Below are 21,369 nucleotides of genomic sequence, written 5' to 3'. Positions count from 1 at the left end.
GAAGTTAATAAAATATTGTCACGTGACCCGAAGGCCTCCGCATAGCAACTAACACAACTTCCTGTCTATCTGTCGTCTCCCTATCTTCACGAAAAGGATAATAAAGATGAGTTCAAGTGGGGAAGAGGAAGACACAGGGCCTAATGTAGATTCTAATGATCCAGATGAGCGTATTGCAGCTCGAAGAATCCGTATTACAAGGCGTGTTGAAGCAGCAAAACGGTAATGTTTGAGAATTGCCACACCATAGGCCTAATCAATGTCACCCAACTAGGCCTAATATTTTGCCAATAAGTAGAATATTGATATATTTATTTTTTACGCCTATAATTTAATGTTGTGCCATGTACATGTATCTGGAGACTGGTGGATCCACATGCATTTTAAAATAGTTGATATGGAAAATCCGAAATCGAATGAACTATGAGTTATGACATGAACATTGTGTAAAGAGGGTATAAATAATTAACGTTAGTTGTTCTATAAGTGACATTACAGTGCAGTGATTCTGTATCTGAACTCCTTAGTTTTATGTCAATCAGTGAATCATACTTTCTCTTCTACAGGTAGTGATATAGCAGGGAGGGCATTAGAATTGTACCTGCTGCCCCTATTGCATGATCGTAAAAGGCGACTAAATTTAGGATCTTATCTTTTCTCTTCTTCCTAACTGACTTTATCTTTCCTAATGCCTCCCTTGGCACCGCCTCACTTTTGGCCTTAAGTTGAGCGTTTGCCCCTGTGAGGAAGGCTCTGGGTTCTGTCCCCTGGCCGAGACACACCAAAGTCTATAAAAGTGGTAGTTTCTGCTCCTGCTTAGCGCTCAGCATACAGGGAGCGGGACGACTGGTTCGCCCGTTGTCAGTATAATGTGACCGGGTGGGGTGTGTTGCTTGGTGTCTTCGGCGGCATGCGTCAGTGATATAGCACTATAAAAAGGGCAAAAGTTCCCACTATACAAGAAGACACAACATGAATATACCACAGTCTCCCAAAAAACGCATCCCGCACAACATACACGCAACGCACCGCATACATGGGAGGCCGTCCATACATGACCATAGCTGTTAATAGGACGTTATTTAATCAAACAAACAAACAAACAAAGTGATATAGCTGTCAGCCCTATAAACTCTTCCAAGCTTTCAATTTCTATTGAGGTACATTGTAGGGCAGTGGGGTATTTTGATGCTAAATCTACATTACTAGGCTTTGTCTCACTAACGAGGTCACAGTGACCAAGTGGCTAAAATCTATTACCACAAACCCTCCATCTCTGGGTTGTGAGATTGAATCACATTGATATGTGAGGCAGTTGCTAAGTATTGACCGAATGTCTGGTTCTCCGGGTACTCTGGTTTTCCTCCTCCATCATACCTGACACCTTCTTATATGACCCTGGCTGTTAATAGGACACTCAACTTAACAAACCAATGTTTCGTTAATTACGTAGTCAGTGTTCTGTTACATAAGGCTTAACATCTGGTTGGGACTGTATATGTCTGTACAGAACTACTATAGCAAGATTTTTGGAAGATAACCAGGCCCTTTTTAAATAGAAGAAGCTTCTGATTTAAAAGTCATGATTTATTTCAAATATTTTTTTTCATCAACCAGAGCTGAGCTTGGTGAAGATCCAAACGAGAAAAAAGAAGTGAAGGAGGAGCTCAGTAAAAGCAGGAAACAGATTGAACAGAGTCGACTACTGCTCTCCAAATTAAACCAAGATGCATTTGAGCTTGTGACCAACATCCGTGTGGCTGGGGATGCCAGAGAAGCAGCAAGGAGAACAGAAGAGGAAGAGGCTAAGAGGCTGAGGTTAGAATTGTTTTCATCAAATCTAATATACATTCTTCATATGATGTTTTATGAAACAAGTGTGAGAAGTTTTTGTTTTTGTGAGCCTTGGTGAGAATAGCTTCAGGTCCAGGTTATATTACACTTTACTCCAACAATGTTAGAGGTTAATACGACAAGATTCTTTTTAACATTGCACCGTATGATGCATATCCACCCAATGTAATCAGGTGGAATAAGACCTCATACACGTGTAGGAGTAATTTCAATTGTGACATATGCAAAAATATTACATGGGCAAAATTACTGGATATCAGGTAGATTATGTGAGAAAATTATAGTTGGTATGTACCAAAGTATATACAATGGCATTACTTGTGATTGATTCAACCAAATAGGTTTGAAACAGACTTTGTGATGATTGTCACGATTTTAGATTGAAGACTTAATTGTTTGTTAAGTGTTAAGAAGGTGAAATATTGTATATATTTTGGTATATATTTTTTCTTGCTTTAAAGAAAGGAGAGACTTGAACAAGAGGCTAAAACAGGAGCTGAGAAGTTTGAAGAGGTGAGTTTGGTCTTTGTAAAAGAGCTAGTACACATAAATTATTTTAGTAGACATCTTTACAATACAGATGTATATTTATAACCTACTGAAGCTGACATTGTGATTCCATTCTACTCTTTTAAAATAATTGATCTAACATCCTCTGTCTAGAGTTATAACTTTGATTCATCTATATGCATAGAAAAAATAAGTTCTGATATCATAGATCAAGCTAGGATTAATGTGACATAGATTTGATGTGACTGTTTATAGTTTTCACAAATTGTCATTTCCCATTACATTGTTGATGGAATGTTACTCAATGAGAACATGTCAGTGCTTTAGTTAATTAAATCTTGGTTTGAATACAGATCACAAAGAAATGGGAATCCGCACTACAGAAGGAAATTCCACAGGCTTTACATCAGGTAAACTTGATTCTTGGGAAAAAAACTGAAAAGTATATTTTCAATCAGATGTGCCATGTCTTAAATCTGTTAGACTTTTTAAAAATCCTCTTTTAAGCTATACTGTATATATGTGCTTGGTTGCAGAAATGGAAATATTAAAGCTTTAAGTTGCCAGTACCTGATCTTTGAATTTTTTTTTCTCAAACCATTTGCAATATTATTGTTAAAACTGAACCTGATACACCTAAGTAATGTAGCACAGTCATAGATTTTATGTAGTTTAATATCCTGTATCTTGTATCATTTAGATGCTACGTCAACAGAAACAGAACTGTGACACCATTGTTGGGGATAAAAACAAGCTGATCAACGACTTCCAGCAGGTAAGTCTGTGTTTGTCTCCAGGTGAAATCTCTACATGTCAGGTGTTGGCTTGTTCACTTTGTTTTCAGACAATTTTCAGAGAGAGACAGATACTTTGATGTAGCTAGGGGGTAACTCACTGAAAGACAGAGTTTGTAATAACAGAAATGTAACTTAGTTTCTTGTTGAAGGTTCCAAAATATAAAAAAGAAAGTACCCACAAAAAATTTGTGTTACACAGTATGTTATTTGGTATTTGTTTGAAACAGACATTAACAATAACTATGCAAATCTGAAGGAATGATAAAACTCTTGCTTTACATGGGATTTTTTTACATTAGATGTTTACACGAGATGTTTACATTGGATATTTACATTAGATGTTTACATGGGATGTTTACATTGGATGTTTACATGATAATTTTACATGGGATGTTTACATTAGATGTTTACATTAGATGTTTACATTAGATGTTTACATGATATTTTTACATGGGATGTTTACAGTAGATGTTTATATTGTATGTTTGCATTGTATGTTTACATTATATTTTTACATTAGATGTTTACACTGTACGTTTACATTATACTTTTACATTAGATGTTTACGTTTACATTATATTTTTTACATTATACTTTTACATGGGATGTTTACATTAGATGTTTACATTGTATGTTTACATTGGATGTTTACATGAGATATTTCCATTGAATGTTTACATTATATTTTTACATTGTATGTTTATATTGGATGTTTTTATGTATGTTTAAATCTTATCTTTACATGGGATGTTTTCATGGTTTACATTGTTATATATTGAATGTTTATTAATCACCAGGAGTTGAAGATCAAGGATGATCAATATGTGAAGGACTTGAAAAAACAAGCGGAGGATGTGGACCTGATGATCGAGAGAATGGAGGAACAGATGAAGAAAGTCACAAAAGCTGCAAGAAAACAGCTCAACGAGACAGAGGTGAGGGGTTCTGTTAAAATATATAATAACAAAGTTGAGAGGTTGGTGCAATGTTAAAATGTTTTTCATCTAACTTGTATGTCCATAGTACACATAGTTTTGGAATCTGTAGTAAAATCAGTATTGGTTTTTGACTGAAGACATGTAATTATTGATAATGACATAGTATATAATGTTATTACTAATAATCAAACACGATTAGGTAATATAAATGTTTTAATTCTCTTTGTTTGCCTCTTTGATTTATACTTACCTGGTATTTAGCTTCTAAATGGATTTTTTGAGAGCACAAGGAAGTATGAGGTTTAATTGTTGTTTTCTTTACAAAAGCATGTATTTAGCATGTATTTAGCATTAATATGTAATTTAACTCACAAAACTTAAAAATGATTAAGGTTTCATGTCAAGGTTCACATTATACATATTATCTACCTAGTATATGAGTTATTTCCATTGTAAATGATTATTTAGAGCAATGATTCTGTAGTGTAGAAAACTAAAATAGAATTACCACAAAAACATCACATATTTTGTTTTTTAATTGTCTTTTTAAATTCTTTTATTTTGTGTTTTAGATGGCATTCAATTCAGAGAGAAATGAATTACTGGATTCTCACAAAAAGAAATGGGAGGAGAGGATGGAGCATCGGCGTCAGAAGGAGATTGATTACATGAAGGCACGCGAGAAACGCGTAGAGGATTACGAACAGCAAATCCACACGATAAGAGTTCAGGATGCCGAGGAGTACAATATGATCAAAATTCGACTTGAAACAGATGTACAGGTACGATGTAGTTTTGGTTAACTGCCTGAAAGATGATACAATCCTGGTCTTATCAGTACTGAATGCTAACAGAAAATGAAGTTTACCGAGTCCAGTTATGGTTATGACAAAATAGGTTTTCAAATTGTTAATAAAATGACAAGAATGGTGTCAGTGGTACTAAACTAGGCTACTTTCACAAGATAAATTTCAAACATTTTAGAAGTTCAATTAGATTCATTATCATAAACTAGAAAATAGTTTAATGAATTTACTACACTGTATAATATATTTTTGCCAGAATGATTGGAAATTTCGAATTTGAAAATATAATTCATGCTTTAGAATTTTTTTTTTTCATTAAAAATAAAGTTTCTATGACCTTAGTATTTCCTTTCTTTAGCTATATGTGTGTTTGCTCCATCAAATATTATTTTCACTTCTTTTTCAAATATTATACACAATGAAATTGTATGCAGGGGAGATAACTCAGCATTTGATTAATTTATATTTCTACTTGTAGCTTCCAGGTATCTTGCTATATACTGTTAAGGCTTTGCAGATCTGATAAAATATGAAGTAGAGTGAGATAAAATTGATCATTTCAGATTCTTGAGCAGCAGTTACAGCAGATGAAGGCCACATATCAGCTTAACCAGGAAAAACTCGAGTACAACTTTCAGGTTCTGAAGAAAAGAGATGACGAAAATACAATCACAAGATCTCAGCAGAAACGAAAAATTACAAGGTCAGCATTCTAAACAAAATTAGATTTCGTAGAATGATCTGGTACTCCAAAGTCTTTTTAATACATATTTCATATATTTATATTTATTCTGTACTGAAGTTTTATCAAAGATTTATCAAGATAATTTTTGCATTATAAAGCAAACATGTATTCCAATCATTGCATTATAATAGCTGATCATTTTGATACCAATGAATAATTCAATCATTTAGGAAAATTAATATTCAAAGATCTGATAACAACAATGTTTGGAATGTTAGAGTGAATGACATCATCAGAATTCTGATCTTTACAGATTACAGGACGTGTTGAACAGCCTCCGCATCAAACTGGCAAAACAGGAGAAACAATTCAAGTAAGGTTTACAAGTTATTTACAAAGTGATAAATACAACATAGATGTACTGCAAAATAAATAAATTACAGATAAAACTATCGCATGTAAATGGTTTAGAAAATATAGAGACAATTAAGTCAAGTTTTATGAGGTTAAATTAATGTATAAAATGAGTGTAGAATTAATAAAAAAAAAGAGAAATTTTAACAAATAAATAAAAATTTTACAGGCAAACTTACGTTTCTTCTGATATTATATAAATAAGTGTATTACATAGTGTTAGACAAGGAAATACAATATTGTCCTGGAAATGAAACAACTACATATTTCTAACATCTATTTTCTATAAAAATATAGCTTGATAGCTTTGTTTAGTGAGGACTTCTCGTGAGTAAGGTATTAAAATAATACAATACAGTTTCTTGTGAAATGTTCAGTTTTACTAGCTGTATTCAATGGTTATAGAAAAACCATGAAAGTAAACCTAAGTTGTATCAGCTTTATGTTACACAGTTTATATTTTGTTTGCTGTAGAGATGAGAACCAACAACTCACAGAGGATTACAAGAGAATCACAGAACAATTCAGAGATCTCCAGAGGAAGTCCAGGTAAACAAGCCATATATATATATAGTGTCAGAACAATTCAGAGATCTCCAGAGGAAGACCAGGTAAACAAGCCATATATATACATGTATATAGTATCAGAACAATTCAGAGATCTCCAGAGGAAGACCAGGTAAACAAGCCATATATATATATAGTGTCAGAACAATTCAGAGATCTCCAGAGGAAGTCCAGGTAAACAAGCCATATATATATATATAGTGTCAGAACAATTCAGAGATCTCCAGAGGAAGTCCAGGTAAACAAGCCATATATATATATAGTGTCAGAACAATTCAGAGATCTCCAGAGGAAGTCCAGGTAAACAAGCCATATATATATAGTATCAGAATTCAGAGATCTCCAGAGGAAGTCCAGGTACAATAAACAAGCCATATATATATAGTATCAGAATTTAAACATGTTTAAAGATCTCCAGAGGAAGTCCAGGTAAACAAGCCATATATATATATAGTATAGGTCAGAACAATTCAGAGATCTCCAGAGGAAGTCCAGGTAAACAAGCCATATATATATATATAGTGTCAGAACAATTCAGAGATCTCCAGAGGAAGTCCAGGTAAACAAGCCATATATATATATATATAGTGTCAGAACAATTCAGAGATCTCCAGAGGAAGTCCAGGTTAACAAGCCATATATATATATGTATATAGTATCAGAACAATTCAGAGATCTCCAGAGGAAGTCCAGGTAAACAAGTCATATATATACATGTTTATAGTATCAGAACAATTCAGAGATCTCCAGAGGAAGTCCAGGTAAACAAGCCATATATATATATTTATCACACCTCGGACCGAAATGTCCCCAAATGATTGGCGGAGAGCCGTCACGTGGTGACCCCCTATCACTTTATAGGGGGTCAGTAGATTTTATTATGGTGCAATATGGCGGCTCTCGCCCTCGCTTCAAAATTTAAACACATTATCTTGAACTAAATATACCACTTCATTACCGTAAAACTATATATTACTTGTTAATTTTTGTGTAAAAATAACTTTAATCGTTTTAATACTTAAAATTACATGAAATGCCTTTTTTTAAATACGAGTTGCTTCCCCTACGCCAGTTTGAAAGTTGATGACGCGGCGAAAATCAAACGTAACAATTCAAGCGTTTTCCAAACTGTGATTATAAACAAATGGAGGTGTTCGTACCTACAGATCAATTTTCACTCTACAATCAATTTATCGGCATAACGTTTAAGTGATTATCTCAGCGAGAATGCACAGATGATCAAGGAGATTGTGCTTAAAATGTTAGATGGATGTTTGTGTCACTCTTGTTTGTGATGCTTTCAATATACAGACGGTCTGGTGTCGTATTGAGGTAGGCCTACTGTGCACATAGGAATGTCGAAATTATTGTTGATGTATGAATTATTCATCATTATTCTACAGGTTCCTTATACAGAATATTTGAAAATTCTTGAAAGAAATACATAGATAAATATTTAGCCTAGGCAAGTTATTTTAAAAGTGGCGATTGTTTGTTATCATTCGTGCCAGTATGATTTAAGTTTGATTTCAGATTCTTGACCCAAAAAATAGGAAACAAAGAATTAATAAAACAAATAAATGGTCCTCGATGCGATAAATTCGTTATATAGTCAGTTACTGACCCCCTATAAAGGCATAGAGGGTCAGTAAGATTTATAGGGGGCGAGGGCGTAGCCCGAGCCTCCTATACTTCTTACTGACCCTCTATGCCTTTATAGGGGGTCAGTAACTGACTATATAACTAATAATATAGTATCAGAATTCAGAGATCTCTAGAGGAAGTCCAGGTTCAATAAACAAGCCATATATATACATGTATATAGTATCAGAACAATTCAGAGATCTCCAGAGGAAGTCCAGGTAAATAAGCCATATATATATAGTATCAGAATTCAGAGATCTCCAGAGGAAGTCCAGGTAAACAAGCCATATATATATAGTATCAGAATTCAGAGATCTTCAGAGGAAGTCCAAGTACAATAAACAAGCCATATATATATAGTATCAGAATTTAAAACATGTTTAGAGATCTCCAGAGAACATTGATTGATTGAGGTAGAGCATACCTGATGTTCTTACACAAATCTCAGGTATTACTTTCTCAACTTGGGTCACAAATGTTTACTAATTGTAAATGACATCATTTGTAAACTGTAAACGGTTGAGTCTAGATTGTTTTAGCCTTAAAGAGAAATTTAGAGACCTCTAAATGAAATAGAAATTTAGAGATGATCAGATCTCTAAATGAAATCATAGTTAGGCATAGAGATGAATATTGATATTAGTTTGAGAAGCATAGAAATGTTAAGAGGTTTTGTTTAGAAATTTTTAACAGGAATTTTTAAACATAGTACAAAATACATTTTTGAAAAAGGACAGAACATATGTTATATATAATATCTTCCACATATGAAAAATGCAAATGTAATGTTTGCTATCCTGGATAACAGAAAATTAAAAAAAGGAATGGAAGGAGTCTTGAGCAGTTACGATACAACTTGTCCTACATAGAGTGTACAAATGATCTTTATTTCATCATCAGACACTTTATGGCGGCCGACCACAAGAAGTTTCACGATGTGTGGTGTATGAATGAGGAGGAGTGCAAGGAGCTTGTGAACGCGATCCTCGAGGCGGACAGAATTATTCACCAACACCAGCTGGGCCTGGTGTACCAGACACCAGACTTGTAAGTATCTGTCGAGTCTATAAGGAAGTTATGTATCAATATTTCCTCCAATACGATCCCCACAGAATAATTCACCAACATCAGCTGGGCCTAGTGTACCAGACACCAGACTTGTAAGTATCTGTCGAGTCTATAAGGAAGTTATGTATCAATATTTCCTCCAATACGATCCCCACAGAATAATTCACCAACACTAGCTGGTCTTAGTGTACCTGAGACACTAGACCTGTAAGTAATGGGCCAGATTGACCAATTTGTAATGGTTTTCTTACATCTCTAGGTTCTGAGTTTGAAACCCATGTAGGTCTGTTTGTGAAAATGTAAGGGGGTGATTTGTCTCCCGGTACTCAGGCTATATCTCCATCCTTGAATAAATGTCACTCAGGCTGTAAGTCCAACATAAAACAAAATAAGCCCAAACCTAACGATGTGAAGAGTTTTACGTACCGTGACGCTATATATAACGTTTCGGGGCACGAGCAGTTACCTAACCTAAGTAACTGTCCCGCCTATATTAGTGTATCTCCTCCATGTTTGGTTGGTCACTACAGAAACATTCCATTATTTTGAATTCTAGTTGCCCTGTAGTAGCTGGTAGGTAGCTGCATAAAATTATTATTTGACCTGATACTCGTAATTCAAAGTAATTAAGAAATTAACTAAGGAAACCACCACATCAATATTATTTTTTAGCCTCTTAGCAAAACAATTAAACCTCCCTCAAGTTCTTCTAAAGACAAAGTTAAGTTACATTATAGCTCATTTTCATTTGCTACAACATTAAGAAGAGAAAAGGAATTTGATCTGTATCCATGAATATGATTAAAAAATAAGAGTTTTGTAGAATTTGTAAATCTTCACTTTTAATGAATTAAATGAAAGTTAATAAACCCACAGGTAATTGAATATATTTTAATTTTATCTCTTAGGAATTTTCTGGAGAATGCTGGTCCCATTGTCAGTGAAGCCACAAAGAGGAAGGGTGTGTCTGCTCAGCAGATCATACAGGAAGTGATGTCACAGACAGGTGAGGGATTTGAAATCTGATGACAAAATTATGTGTCAGTTAATCAAGAAATATCTACTGTAAACCTACTTATTTTTGTTGTCTTTCAAGTGCCATTCATGTACATGCAGCACTAAGTTTTGTAAAACGGTATTACCTGTATTGAGCCAGTGAATTAATTGCCTTATTAATTTGTATCCAGGCTAATTAATCATAATTTACCTTTTCCTGCATTTGCGCTGTAATAAGCATGTATACAGTACATACTGTATAGCAACTAAATTTTTCTTGGATAATTTCATGATTTTCCTCAACTTTGGCTCAATCACAAACATTTATCTGTAACACGTTTTATACAATGTAGTTGTATTTACTATTTGAAATTTATTTGCAGGGATTATATCAATAGCGTTTGAAAGCATCATTCATACAATGTAATATGTAAAAGCATGATTTTGATCAATTTCACAAGATATCAAATTCATTGATGATATCCCGCAAATATTAGTTTTAAACTATACTGTATACTCTTATGTCCAATTTACAAAATTTTGACTTGTTAAAAATAAAATTTCTGCTTTTAAAAGGCGTTCATTTCTAGATTTGTTGATGAATTATTTTGTTGTTATTTTACTAAAGGGAGCCACAACACTGGAGGAGGTGAGGAAGAGGAAGAAGAGGAAACAGATGAAAACGCTGATGGCAGTCTTCCTCCAGATCATCAACCCGTCAAGAGCACTCTCTTGTCGAAAATCAACGCCAACACCATCAAACTTATCCTCGAACTTCTTTGTGATGAGTCTGTAAGTTATTAGGAACATATGTACATCTCAAGGTCATTTATACAGATATATGTCTTGGAGGTCAAAGGTCATGAAAAGTTACAGAACATGTACATTTAATGCCATAAAAAACATTTAAGGTCATTGATATACAGACCACAAGGTCTGTAATCAGATAAAATTTCTTATGTCAAGGTCATTTAAAGCCTAATTATCAAAGGTGATAATTTTGATTAGGTCCAAGGTCAATTACTGTACCTATTATTGAAAGTCTTGTTTCATGGAGTGTGTGTAGGCTAAGATACTTGTACAGTCTGTTTAACTGAAGCTGATACAATACAGAATGTTTTAACATTTTAAGTCAATCAGCAGCTAGTATATACATACAATATTTAAGGCCAAAGGCTTGCACAATTCTTTTCTAAGTTCAATGTTAAAAACTTAATTGTTCACATACCTACAATAGACCTTTTGTGAAAGGTCACAATTCAATATGTCTTCATAGAAGATCTAGATCACAAAAGTCAAATGTTGACATAAATGTAAAGTGTTGTTCCTAAGCTTCATTTGTTTTTCTGTTTAATAGGGATTTTTGGTAGAATCCAAGCTAAACAAACTGCTAGCTCCCCTGGAAAAAGATGAGAGGTCACTGATGAAATTGGACGCCATCTTTAGTGTAAGTATGAGTTACACAGGCATCATGTCTTCAAGTCAATTTCAGGTCTAGATTTTTTCAGGTCAAATTGAGCTGAAGGCATATTGCCTGTATAGTTAGATAAAAATTCAATTATATTAGAGAAAAGGTTTTATTGTGTAAAGAAGAAGTTTTCGTGATGTTAGACATTGTTGTGGTCGCGAAAATTCGATCCTGGAATGTAATTAGTAATGGGTCATACCTGGTTTGCTCTCTTTGATAATCAGACCATGAATGTTATTTTTGGTGAAAATCAACAATTGTTTACCCCCTAAAATAACCTTCTATACGAACAACTAATGTTGCTGTAGTGAATAATTTCAGACATAATAGCGACCACTATGATATATTTATTTGCAGGCTCTAGGAATAGACACAGAGGAAGATGTCCACCTTTTGGCCAGTTACTTCATGCACATCAAAGGCAGAAAACAGCCGCAGGACGAGGAGGTAATAAACATTAGCAGCAGAAATGTAATGAATACCTAGTTAACTGATTGTGTGCGAGTATGGTTACCACATTCAATACTTCTACTAGACATCAGTTCTCCATTATAACGCAGTAAAAAAAGTTATAGAACACTATTCACCTGGCAAACTTTTACTTGCTGTAAACGAACTCTCTTATGTGGCTTCTAAATGTTGCGATATCTGTATCAAAATAAGTTTGCAGAGATAAACTTTTTTGACACATTTTTTTTTTTTTATATAAAAGATCAAATTTTGTGAATTTACATTGATCGCTAATTTCACAAAATATAGTCCTACACAAAAGTTAGTTGGTTTACAATCTCTGGATTTCAAACGACAGCGAACGGTGAAATTGTAAAACTGTTGTAATATAATTAAAAGTCTTCTCCCAGTCTACAGTATAGTATACCACAGAATGTCATTCCAGCATGCTCATACGTTTGTTATTTCCCATAATATAGATTGAGAAACTTTGTATTTTCAGAAGGACACTGTTGTAGATGAGCCGTCCCAAACTGAAATGAGTGGCGAGGTAAGCATGGCACAGGAGAAATCAGGCATCATTTGTTAGATCACAATTATTAAATCTCTAATATATGAACTCCACTTTAAATTATGTCATAGGTATGATATTTTAAGTTATTAACCCTCGAGGAGATTTCAGAAATATGTCATAATATTTAAATCACAATTATTAAATCTTTAAATATGAACTTGTGGTGTTTCACATCAAATTCATACAAAAAGATGTAGGTTTGGTATTTTATATTTCCAAACTTATTCAGTCTTTTTCAAAACATACTCATTAACCCCTCTGTAATTTCATAATGGACTGATCTAGCCTTTATTAAGAAGAGTCTAAATGTGTCTTTAGGGTTAAATGAGTAAATTGTTCTATTTCCATTGTCTTCAGCTGGACGATATTGATGAAGAGATTCGGAAGTTGACCGGGAAGGAGGGTGACCTAGAATCGACCAAGAGTGAGACAGTGGAGCTGATCCACCCTAACGAAGTACTGAAGGCGCTGCGGGCATTCGTGGAGGAAAACAGACAACCAGCAAAGTAAGACAACTTACTCATATCTACATAAACTGTTCTTTTTAAAACAATCAGTCAAGCAAGCAATGAAAGAAACTGATTTGGAAAGAGATAAAAAAAAACTTACCCCTCTTATGAATATCATAGAATTTCTATCATTCAGTCATCTGCTAATGACTTTACCGTAGTTTTAATGTATACTGGTAGTGCACACACCATTTCTAATATTTTTGTAACTTTGTAAAAGGAGAAATGTGAAGTTAGATGGAAAGATGGGAGCAGATAGATAGTAAGATAACTGAAGTTAGATGGGAGGGGGTAGATAGTAGCTAAAGATCAATTGAACTTGCATGGTTATTGCATGGTTATGTTAAAAAGATTTGGTGTTATTATTCATTGTTTACTTTTATTTAATAAGATCTAGATAAACTGAAGTAAATTGTTCCAATGTACATGTATACTGATAAAACATCGGTTTACAGGGAGAAAGGGAAACAGTCCCAGTTTAAGATTGTCTCCCTTGAAGAGCGTGACAGCTCCGACGACTCGGACTACTGGGCCAAGTACCCATCTCTTATCTCATCAAACAAGGAACGACTCTGGGACGCCTTACTGGAGGGTCTGGAAAAATACAGGTAAGAACACAGGTAGTAAGAATACAGGTAACAACACAGGTAGTAAGAATACAGGTAACAACACAGGTACCATATTCGACCCAATAAACGCCCATGTCCCTATAAGCGCCCATCCCCCTTTTTGAGGCCTCGATTTCAATTGTCCATGCATAAACAAAGACCAAAACTACACAAAACTGTATAGATTTGCAATAATTTCGTCTTATTAACACCTTTTCATTTTTCAATTTTTCAAACGCCCTGGGCGCTTATTGGGTCAAATACGGTAGTAAGAATACAGGTAAGGAAGACACAGGTGTAAGGACACTTGTGGTAAGGACCCAGGTGTTCTAGGTGTCTCATTACAGAGTTATCTGCTCTTGTGGACAGGTTTGATAGTTATGTCAATTGTTCAGTATTCTTGACACCCCTGCTGGCATTTCTTGTCATTGAGTACATAATTTCATCAGTTTGTGAGACAATAAAAGTTTTTTTCTCACACAGACACAGTATTGTCTTCCAGTTTAAGCAAATTCTGGATGCAGAATTCATTTTCATACTGGAGATTTTTTTTAACTTTGTAATTTAATGAGTGGAATACATAATTAGTGTGACTAACGATCAGTTTTGAGATACTAAAACAACATGGGGCCCAGAGGGCCTGTATCTCTTTAATATCTGACCACATATAATTAGTCACATCTTCCAGTGATATTGTGATATCATGAAATCACGTCAAAATATGATCTAGTTGTCACCGGATGGGAGTATTAATCCATGATGAATTGTATTTTACCTACTGCTTTTAAGTATCAAGAAATTGACATATATGTTTCTTCTTTCATTATGAAAATAGTCGAGTCTCACAGAATCTATCTATTAAACAACTTAGTGATCTCCCTTTTTATTTTCAGCGACACGTTGACAAGTCGGTCTAACCTCATCAACGAGACTGACGCCCTGCGCCAACAAAACGCCGAGCTAAGGATGTTACTCCACCAATATGTAAACTCTAAGGTAAAAAATTGATGCCTATTACAGATCATAAGGAGCAAAGTATTACCGAATTTGTTAAATGCTGTACACCAACTTTTTTTCGCATTTTTAGATTTACATTTCAAAGTACTGTATAGCCTGTCATTTTTGTGGACCAAAATTTTCACGTTTTTTTCAACCATTTTTCAATATTTCGCAGATCAAATTTGCAGGTGAAATCACAACAGTATCATCACTGCGAAAATAACTGGCTATGGATTAAAGTCAAACTGAAAAGCAAAATTGTGGGATGATATCAATTCATGGAGATAAACCTTTGTTAACTTACCTTGAAGGAAAATTAGTTTAATAAACTTATTATCAGGTTTTTGTTTGAAATATTCCTATGAACAGATAGCTTTTAGAATATAATACAGAAAGTTCATATATAAGTAATGAGAAAATACATGTTACCCTTAGTCAACTTTTTGATGTGTTAATAGGATAATTTGAACATTTGCTGACCTCATTTTCCTATTTCAACAGGTAAATGCTGAACTAGAAATTCCACCCACGCGAGTTCTTCAGTTAGAGATGAACCCGTCAATGCAAAAATAGATATTGTAACCAAGACAACCTATCATCATTGATACGTACCATCACACAGCTGGTAGACTGGAACTCAGACTTCATCATCCGTCTCAGAAAATTGGAAATTCAAACAAGATCTGCACTAATGGAAAATGAACAAAAAAGTCTCTCAATAAGTCGAAATTATTACCTATGGCTCTGTGGAATCTGTAATAATACCAATCAACTTTTACCTAGTGTTGATGAGATGCATGTTTCACAACTTGTGCTAAGTGGCAAAAACTTGTACACAGAAATGAAGCATGTGTTATACCTATTTCCTGGAGGTTGGCAGGTCCCCAGAGGCTACAGACTGTGATAACTGTGATATATAAAATGTATATATGTACTATTTATGATCAGCGAATTTATGTGAAAATCATGAATTGAAGAATATTTGTATAATTGTAAATAAATATGTGAATATTGATATGCTAAAGTCCTTCTTTATGATGTTGATGAAGAAAAACAAATTTTGTGATATTATAGGTATTGACTTGTCCTCCTATTCTGTACGTGTATTTGCATATTACAGAGTTATCTGCTATTGTTGTTAGGTATTTATTGTGACGTCATGTGTTTGCGAGCATAACGTTATACTTTTCAGAGAAAACGATGTGAATTTCATTCACAAAATGATGACGTCACAATGAATACCTGGCCGCAAGGGAGTTAACTCTGTAATATGCAAAGACGGAATAATACCTGGCAATAACAACCTGTGGTCATGTGTAGTTAATACTAAACAGTAAATAATAAAATCTGCTGCCTTTCTTCATCACAAATACCTCCAGCACTGCCTCAAACAAGTGATGAACATGTCAAAATATAATTAGATTAACCTAGGGATCTTTGTTCTCACTTCCTTCTATATACAGGCTCTGACAACATTCTATATACAGGCTCTGACAATATTAGTTATATAGTCAGTTACTGACCCCCTATAAAGGCATAGAGGGTCAGTAAGATTTATAGGGGGCGAGGGCGTAGCCTGAGCCTCCTATACTTCTTACTGACCCTCTATGCCTTTATAGGGGGTCAGTAACTGACTATATAACGAATTTATCGCATCGAGGACCATTTATTTGTTTTATTAATTCTTTGTTTCCTATTTGTTTGGTCAAGAATCTGAAATCAAACTTAAATCATACTGGCACGAATGATAACAAACAATCGCTTTTAAAATAATTGGCCTAGGCTAAATATTTATCTTTGTATTTCTTTCAAGAATTTTCAAATATACTGTATAAGGAACCTGCAGAATAATAATGAATAATTCATGAATCAACAATAATTTCGACATTCCTATGTGCACAATAGGCCTACCTCAATACGACACCAGACCGTCTGTATCTTGAAAGCATCACAAACAAGAGTGACACAAACATCCATCTAACACTTTAAACACAATCTCCTTGATCATCTGTGCATTCTCGCTGAGATAATCACTTAAAAGTTATGCCGATAAATTGATTGTAGAGTGAAGATTGATCTGTAGGTACGAACACCTCCATTTGTTTATAATCACAGTCTAGAAAACGCTTGAATTGTTACGTTTGACTTTCGCCGCGTCATCAACTTTCAAACTGGCGTAGGGGAAGCAACTCGTATTTAAAAAATACATTTCATGTGATTTGAAGTATTAAAACGATTAAAATTATTTTTTACACAAAAATTAACAAGTAACATATAGTTTAACGATAATGACGTGGTATATTTAGTTGAAGATAATGTGTTTAAATTTTGAAGCGAGGGCGAGAGCCGCCATATTGCACCATAATAAAATTTACTGACCCCCTATAAAGTGATAGGGGGTCACCACGTGACGGCTCTCCGCCAATCATTTGGTGACATTTCTGTCCGAGGTGCGATAACGTTCTATATACAGGCTCTGACAACATTCTATATACAGGCTCTGACAACATTCTATATACAGGCTCTGACAACATTCTATATAAGGCTCTGACAACATCCCACTATTCGTTCTATATACAGGCTCTGACAACATGCCACTATTCATTCTATATACAGGCTCTGACAACATCCCACTATTCGTTCTATATACAGGCCCTGACAACATCCCACTATTCGTTCTATATACAGGCCCTGACAACATCCCACTATTCGTTCTATATAAGGCTCTGACAACATCCCACTATTCGTTCTATATACAGGCCCTGACAACATCCCACTATTCGTTCTATATACAGGCCCTGACAACATCCCACTATTCGTTCTATATACAGGCCCTGACAACATCCCACTATTCATTCTATATACAGGCCCTGACAACATCTCACTATTTGTTCTATATACAGGCTCTGACAACATACCACTATTCGTTCTATATACAGGCCCTGACAACATCCCACTATTCGTTCTATATACAGGCTCTGACAACATCCCACTATTCGTTCTATATACAGGCTCTGACAACATACCACTATTCGTTCTATATACAGGCTCTGACAACATCCCACTATTCGTTCTATATACAGGCTCTGACAACATACCACTATTCGTTCTATATACAGGCCCTGACAACATCCCACTATTCGTTCTATATACAGGCTCTTGACAACATCTCACTATTTGTTCTATATACAGGCTCTGACAACATCCCACTATTCGTTCTATATACAGGCTCTGACAACATCTCACTATTCGTTCTATATACAGGCTCTGACAACATCCCACTATTCGTTCTATATACAGGCTCTGACAACATCCCACTATTCGTTCTATATACAGGCTCTGACAACATACCACTATTCGTTCTATATACAGGCTCTTGACAACATCCCACTATTCGTTCTATATACAGGCCCTGACAACATCTCACTATTTGTTCTATATACAGGCTCTGACAACATCCCACTATTCGTTCTATATACAGGCCCTGACAACATCCCACTATTCGTTCTATATACAGGCTCTTGACAACATCCCACTATTCGTTCTATATACAGGCTCTGACAACATCCCACTATTCGTTCTATATACAGGCTCTTGACAACATCTCACTATTTGTTCTATATACAGGCTCTGACAACATACCACTATTCGTTCTATATACAGGCTCTTGACAACATCCCACTATTCGTTCTATATACAGGCTCTGACAACATCCCACTATTCGTTCTATATACAGGCTCTTGACAACATCTCACTATTTGTTCTATATACAGGCTCTGACAACATCTCACTATTTGTTCTATATACAGGCTCTTGACAACATCCCACTATTCGTTCTATATACAGGCTCTGACAACATCCCACTATTCGTTCTATATACAGGCTCTTGACAACATCCCACTATTCGTTCTATATACAGGCTCTGACAACATCCCACTATTCGTTCTATATACAGGCTCTGACAACATCCCACTATTCGTTCTATATACAGGCTCTGACAACATCCCACTATTCGTTCTATATACAGGCTCTGACAACATCCCACTATTCGTTCTATATACAGGCTCTGACAACATCCCACTATTCGTTCTATATACAGGCTCTGACAACATCCCACTATTCATTCTATACACAGGCTCTGACAACATCCCACTATTCGTTCTAGATACAGGCCCTGACAACATCCCACTATTCGTTCTATATACAGGCTCTGACAACATCTCACTATTCGTTCTAGATACAGGCTCTGACAACATCCCACTATTCGTTCTAGATACAGGCCCTGACAACATCCCACTATTCGTTCTATATACAGGCTCTGACAACATCCCACTATTCGTTCTATATACAGGCTCTGACAACATCTCACTATTCGTTCTAGATACAGGCCCTGACAACATCCCACTATTCGTTCTATATACAGGCTCTGACAACATCTCACTATTTGTTCTATATACAGGCTCTGACAACATCTCACTATTTGTTCTATATACAGGCCCTGACAACATCCCACTATTCGTTCTATATACAGGCCCTGACAACATCCCACTATTCGTTCTATATACAGGCTCTGACAACATCCCACTATTCGTTCTATATACAGGCTCTGACAACATCCCACTATTCGTTCTATATACACAGGCCCTGACAACATCCCACTATTCGTTCTATATACAGGCTCCGACAACATCTCACTATTCGTTCTATATACAGGCCCTGACAACATACCACTATTCGTTCTATATACAGGCTCTGACAACATCTCACTATTTGTTCTATATACAGGCTCTGACAACATCTCACTATTTGTTCTATATACAGGCCCTGACAACATCCCACTATTCGTTCTATATACAGGCTCTGACAACATCCCACTATTCGTTCTATATACAGGCCCTGACAACATACCACTATTCGTTCTATATACAGGCTCTGACAACATCCCACTATTCGTTCTATATACAGGCTCTGAACAACATCCCACTATTCGTTCTATATACAGGCTCTGACAACATCCCACTATTCGTTCTATATACAGGCCCTGACAACATCCCACTATTCATTCTATACACAGGCTCTGACAACATCCCACTATTCGTTCTAGATACAGGCCCTGACAACATCCCACTATTCGTTCTATATACAGGCTCTGACAACATCTCACTATTCGTTCTAGATACAGGCTCTGACAACATCCCACTATTCGTTCTAGATACAGGCCCTGACAACATCCCACTATTCGTTCTATATACAGGCTCTGACAACATCCCACTATTCGTTCTATATACAGGCTCTGACAACATCTCACTATTCGTTCTAGATACAGGCCCTGACAACATCCCACTATTCGTTCTATATACAGGCTCTGACAACATCTCACTATTTGTTCTATATACAGGCTCTGACAACATCTCACTATTTGTTCTATATACAGGCCCTGACAACATCCCACTATTCGTTCTATATACAGGCCCTGACAACATCCCACTATTCGTTCTATATACAGGCTCTGACAACATCCCACTATTCGTTCTATATACAGGCTCTGACAACATCCCACTATTCGTTCTAGATACAGGCCCTGACAACATCCCACTATTCGTTCTATATACAGGCTCCGACAACATCTCACTATTCGTTCTATATACAGGCCCTGACAACATACCACTATTCGTTCTATATACAGGCTCTGACAACATCTCACTATTTGTTCTATATACAGGCTCTGACAACATCTCACTATTTGTTCTATATACAGGCCCTGACAACATCCCACTATTCGTTCTATATACAGGCTCTGACAACATCCCACTATTCGTTCTATATACAGGCCCTGACAACATACCACTATTCGTTCTATATACAGGCTCTGACAACATCTCACTATTCGTTCTATATACAGGCCCTGACAACATACCACTATTCGTTTTATATACAGGCTCTGACAACATCCCACTATTTGTTCTATATACAGGCTCTGACAACATACCACTATTCGTTCTATATACAGGCTCTGACAACATCTCACTATTCGTTCTATATACAGGCCCCGACAACATACCACTATTCGTTCTATATACAGGCCCTGACAACATACCACTATTCGTTCTATATACAGGCCCTGACAACATCTCACTATTTGTTCTATATACAGGCCCTGACAACATCCCACTATTTGTTCTATATACAGGCTCTGACAACATACCACTATTCGTTCTATATACAGGCTCTGACAACATCTCACTATTCGTTCTATATACAGGCCCTGACAACATACCACTATTCGTTCTATATACAGGCTCTTACAACATACCACTATTCGTTCTATATACAGGCTCTTGACAACATACCACTATTCGTTCTATATACAGGCTCTGACAACATACCACTATTCATTCTATATACATGCTCTAACAACATCCCACTATTCGTTCTATATACAGGCTCTGACAACATCCCATTACACCAAGACACTGATATTT

The 21,369-nt window shown here is 35.6% G+C and overlaps 1 protein-coding gene across 1 annotated transcript; it reads left to right on the top strand.

The window, feature by feature from the left end:
* Positions 1-32: 32 nt before the first annotated feature.
* LOC138309360 (dynein regulatory complex protein 1-like) lies at positions 33-15,902 on the top strand. Its single transcript, XM_069250540.1, has 20 exons — positions 33-222; positions 1,618-1,818; positions 2,316-2,367; positions 2,718-2,774; positions 3,065-3,139; positions 3,959-4,096; positions 4,672-4,881; positions 5,469-5,608; positions 5,904-5,963; positions 6,479-6,553; positions 9,116-9,262; positions 10,192-10,289; positions 10,908-11,071; positions 11,637-11,726; positions 12,105-12,194; positions 12,700-12,747; positions 13,129-13,277; positions 13,736-13,888; positions 14,782-14,884; positions 15,389-15,902. The coding sequence occupies exons 1-20, from the start codon at positions 107-109 to the stop codon at positions 15,458-15,460; spliced, it is 2,238 nt and encodes a 745-aa protein (XP_069106641.1). The 5' UTR covers positions 33-106; the 3' UTR covers positions 15,461-15,902.
* The last annotated feature ends 5,467 nt before the right edge of the window (positions 15,903-21,369 follow it).

Source organism: Argopecten irradians, chromosome 15, assembly GCF_041381155.1.
Source record: "Argopecten irradians isolate NY chromosome 15, Ai_NY, whole genome shotgun sequence".
Taxonomy (NCBI): Eukaryota; Metazoa; Mollusca; class Bivalvia; order Pectinida; family Pectinidae; genus Argopecten; species Argopecten irradians.
The sequence above is the reverse complement of the archived record's forward strand: the minus strand, read 5'-3'. Positions and strand labels throughout refer to the sequence as shown.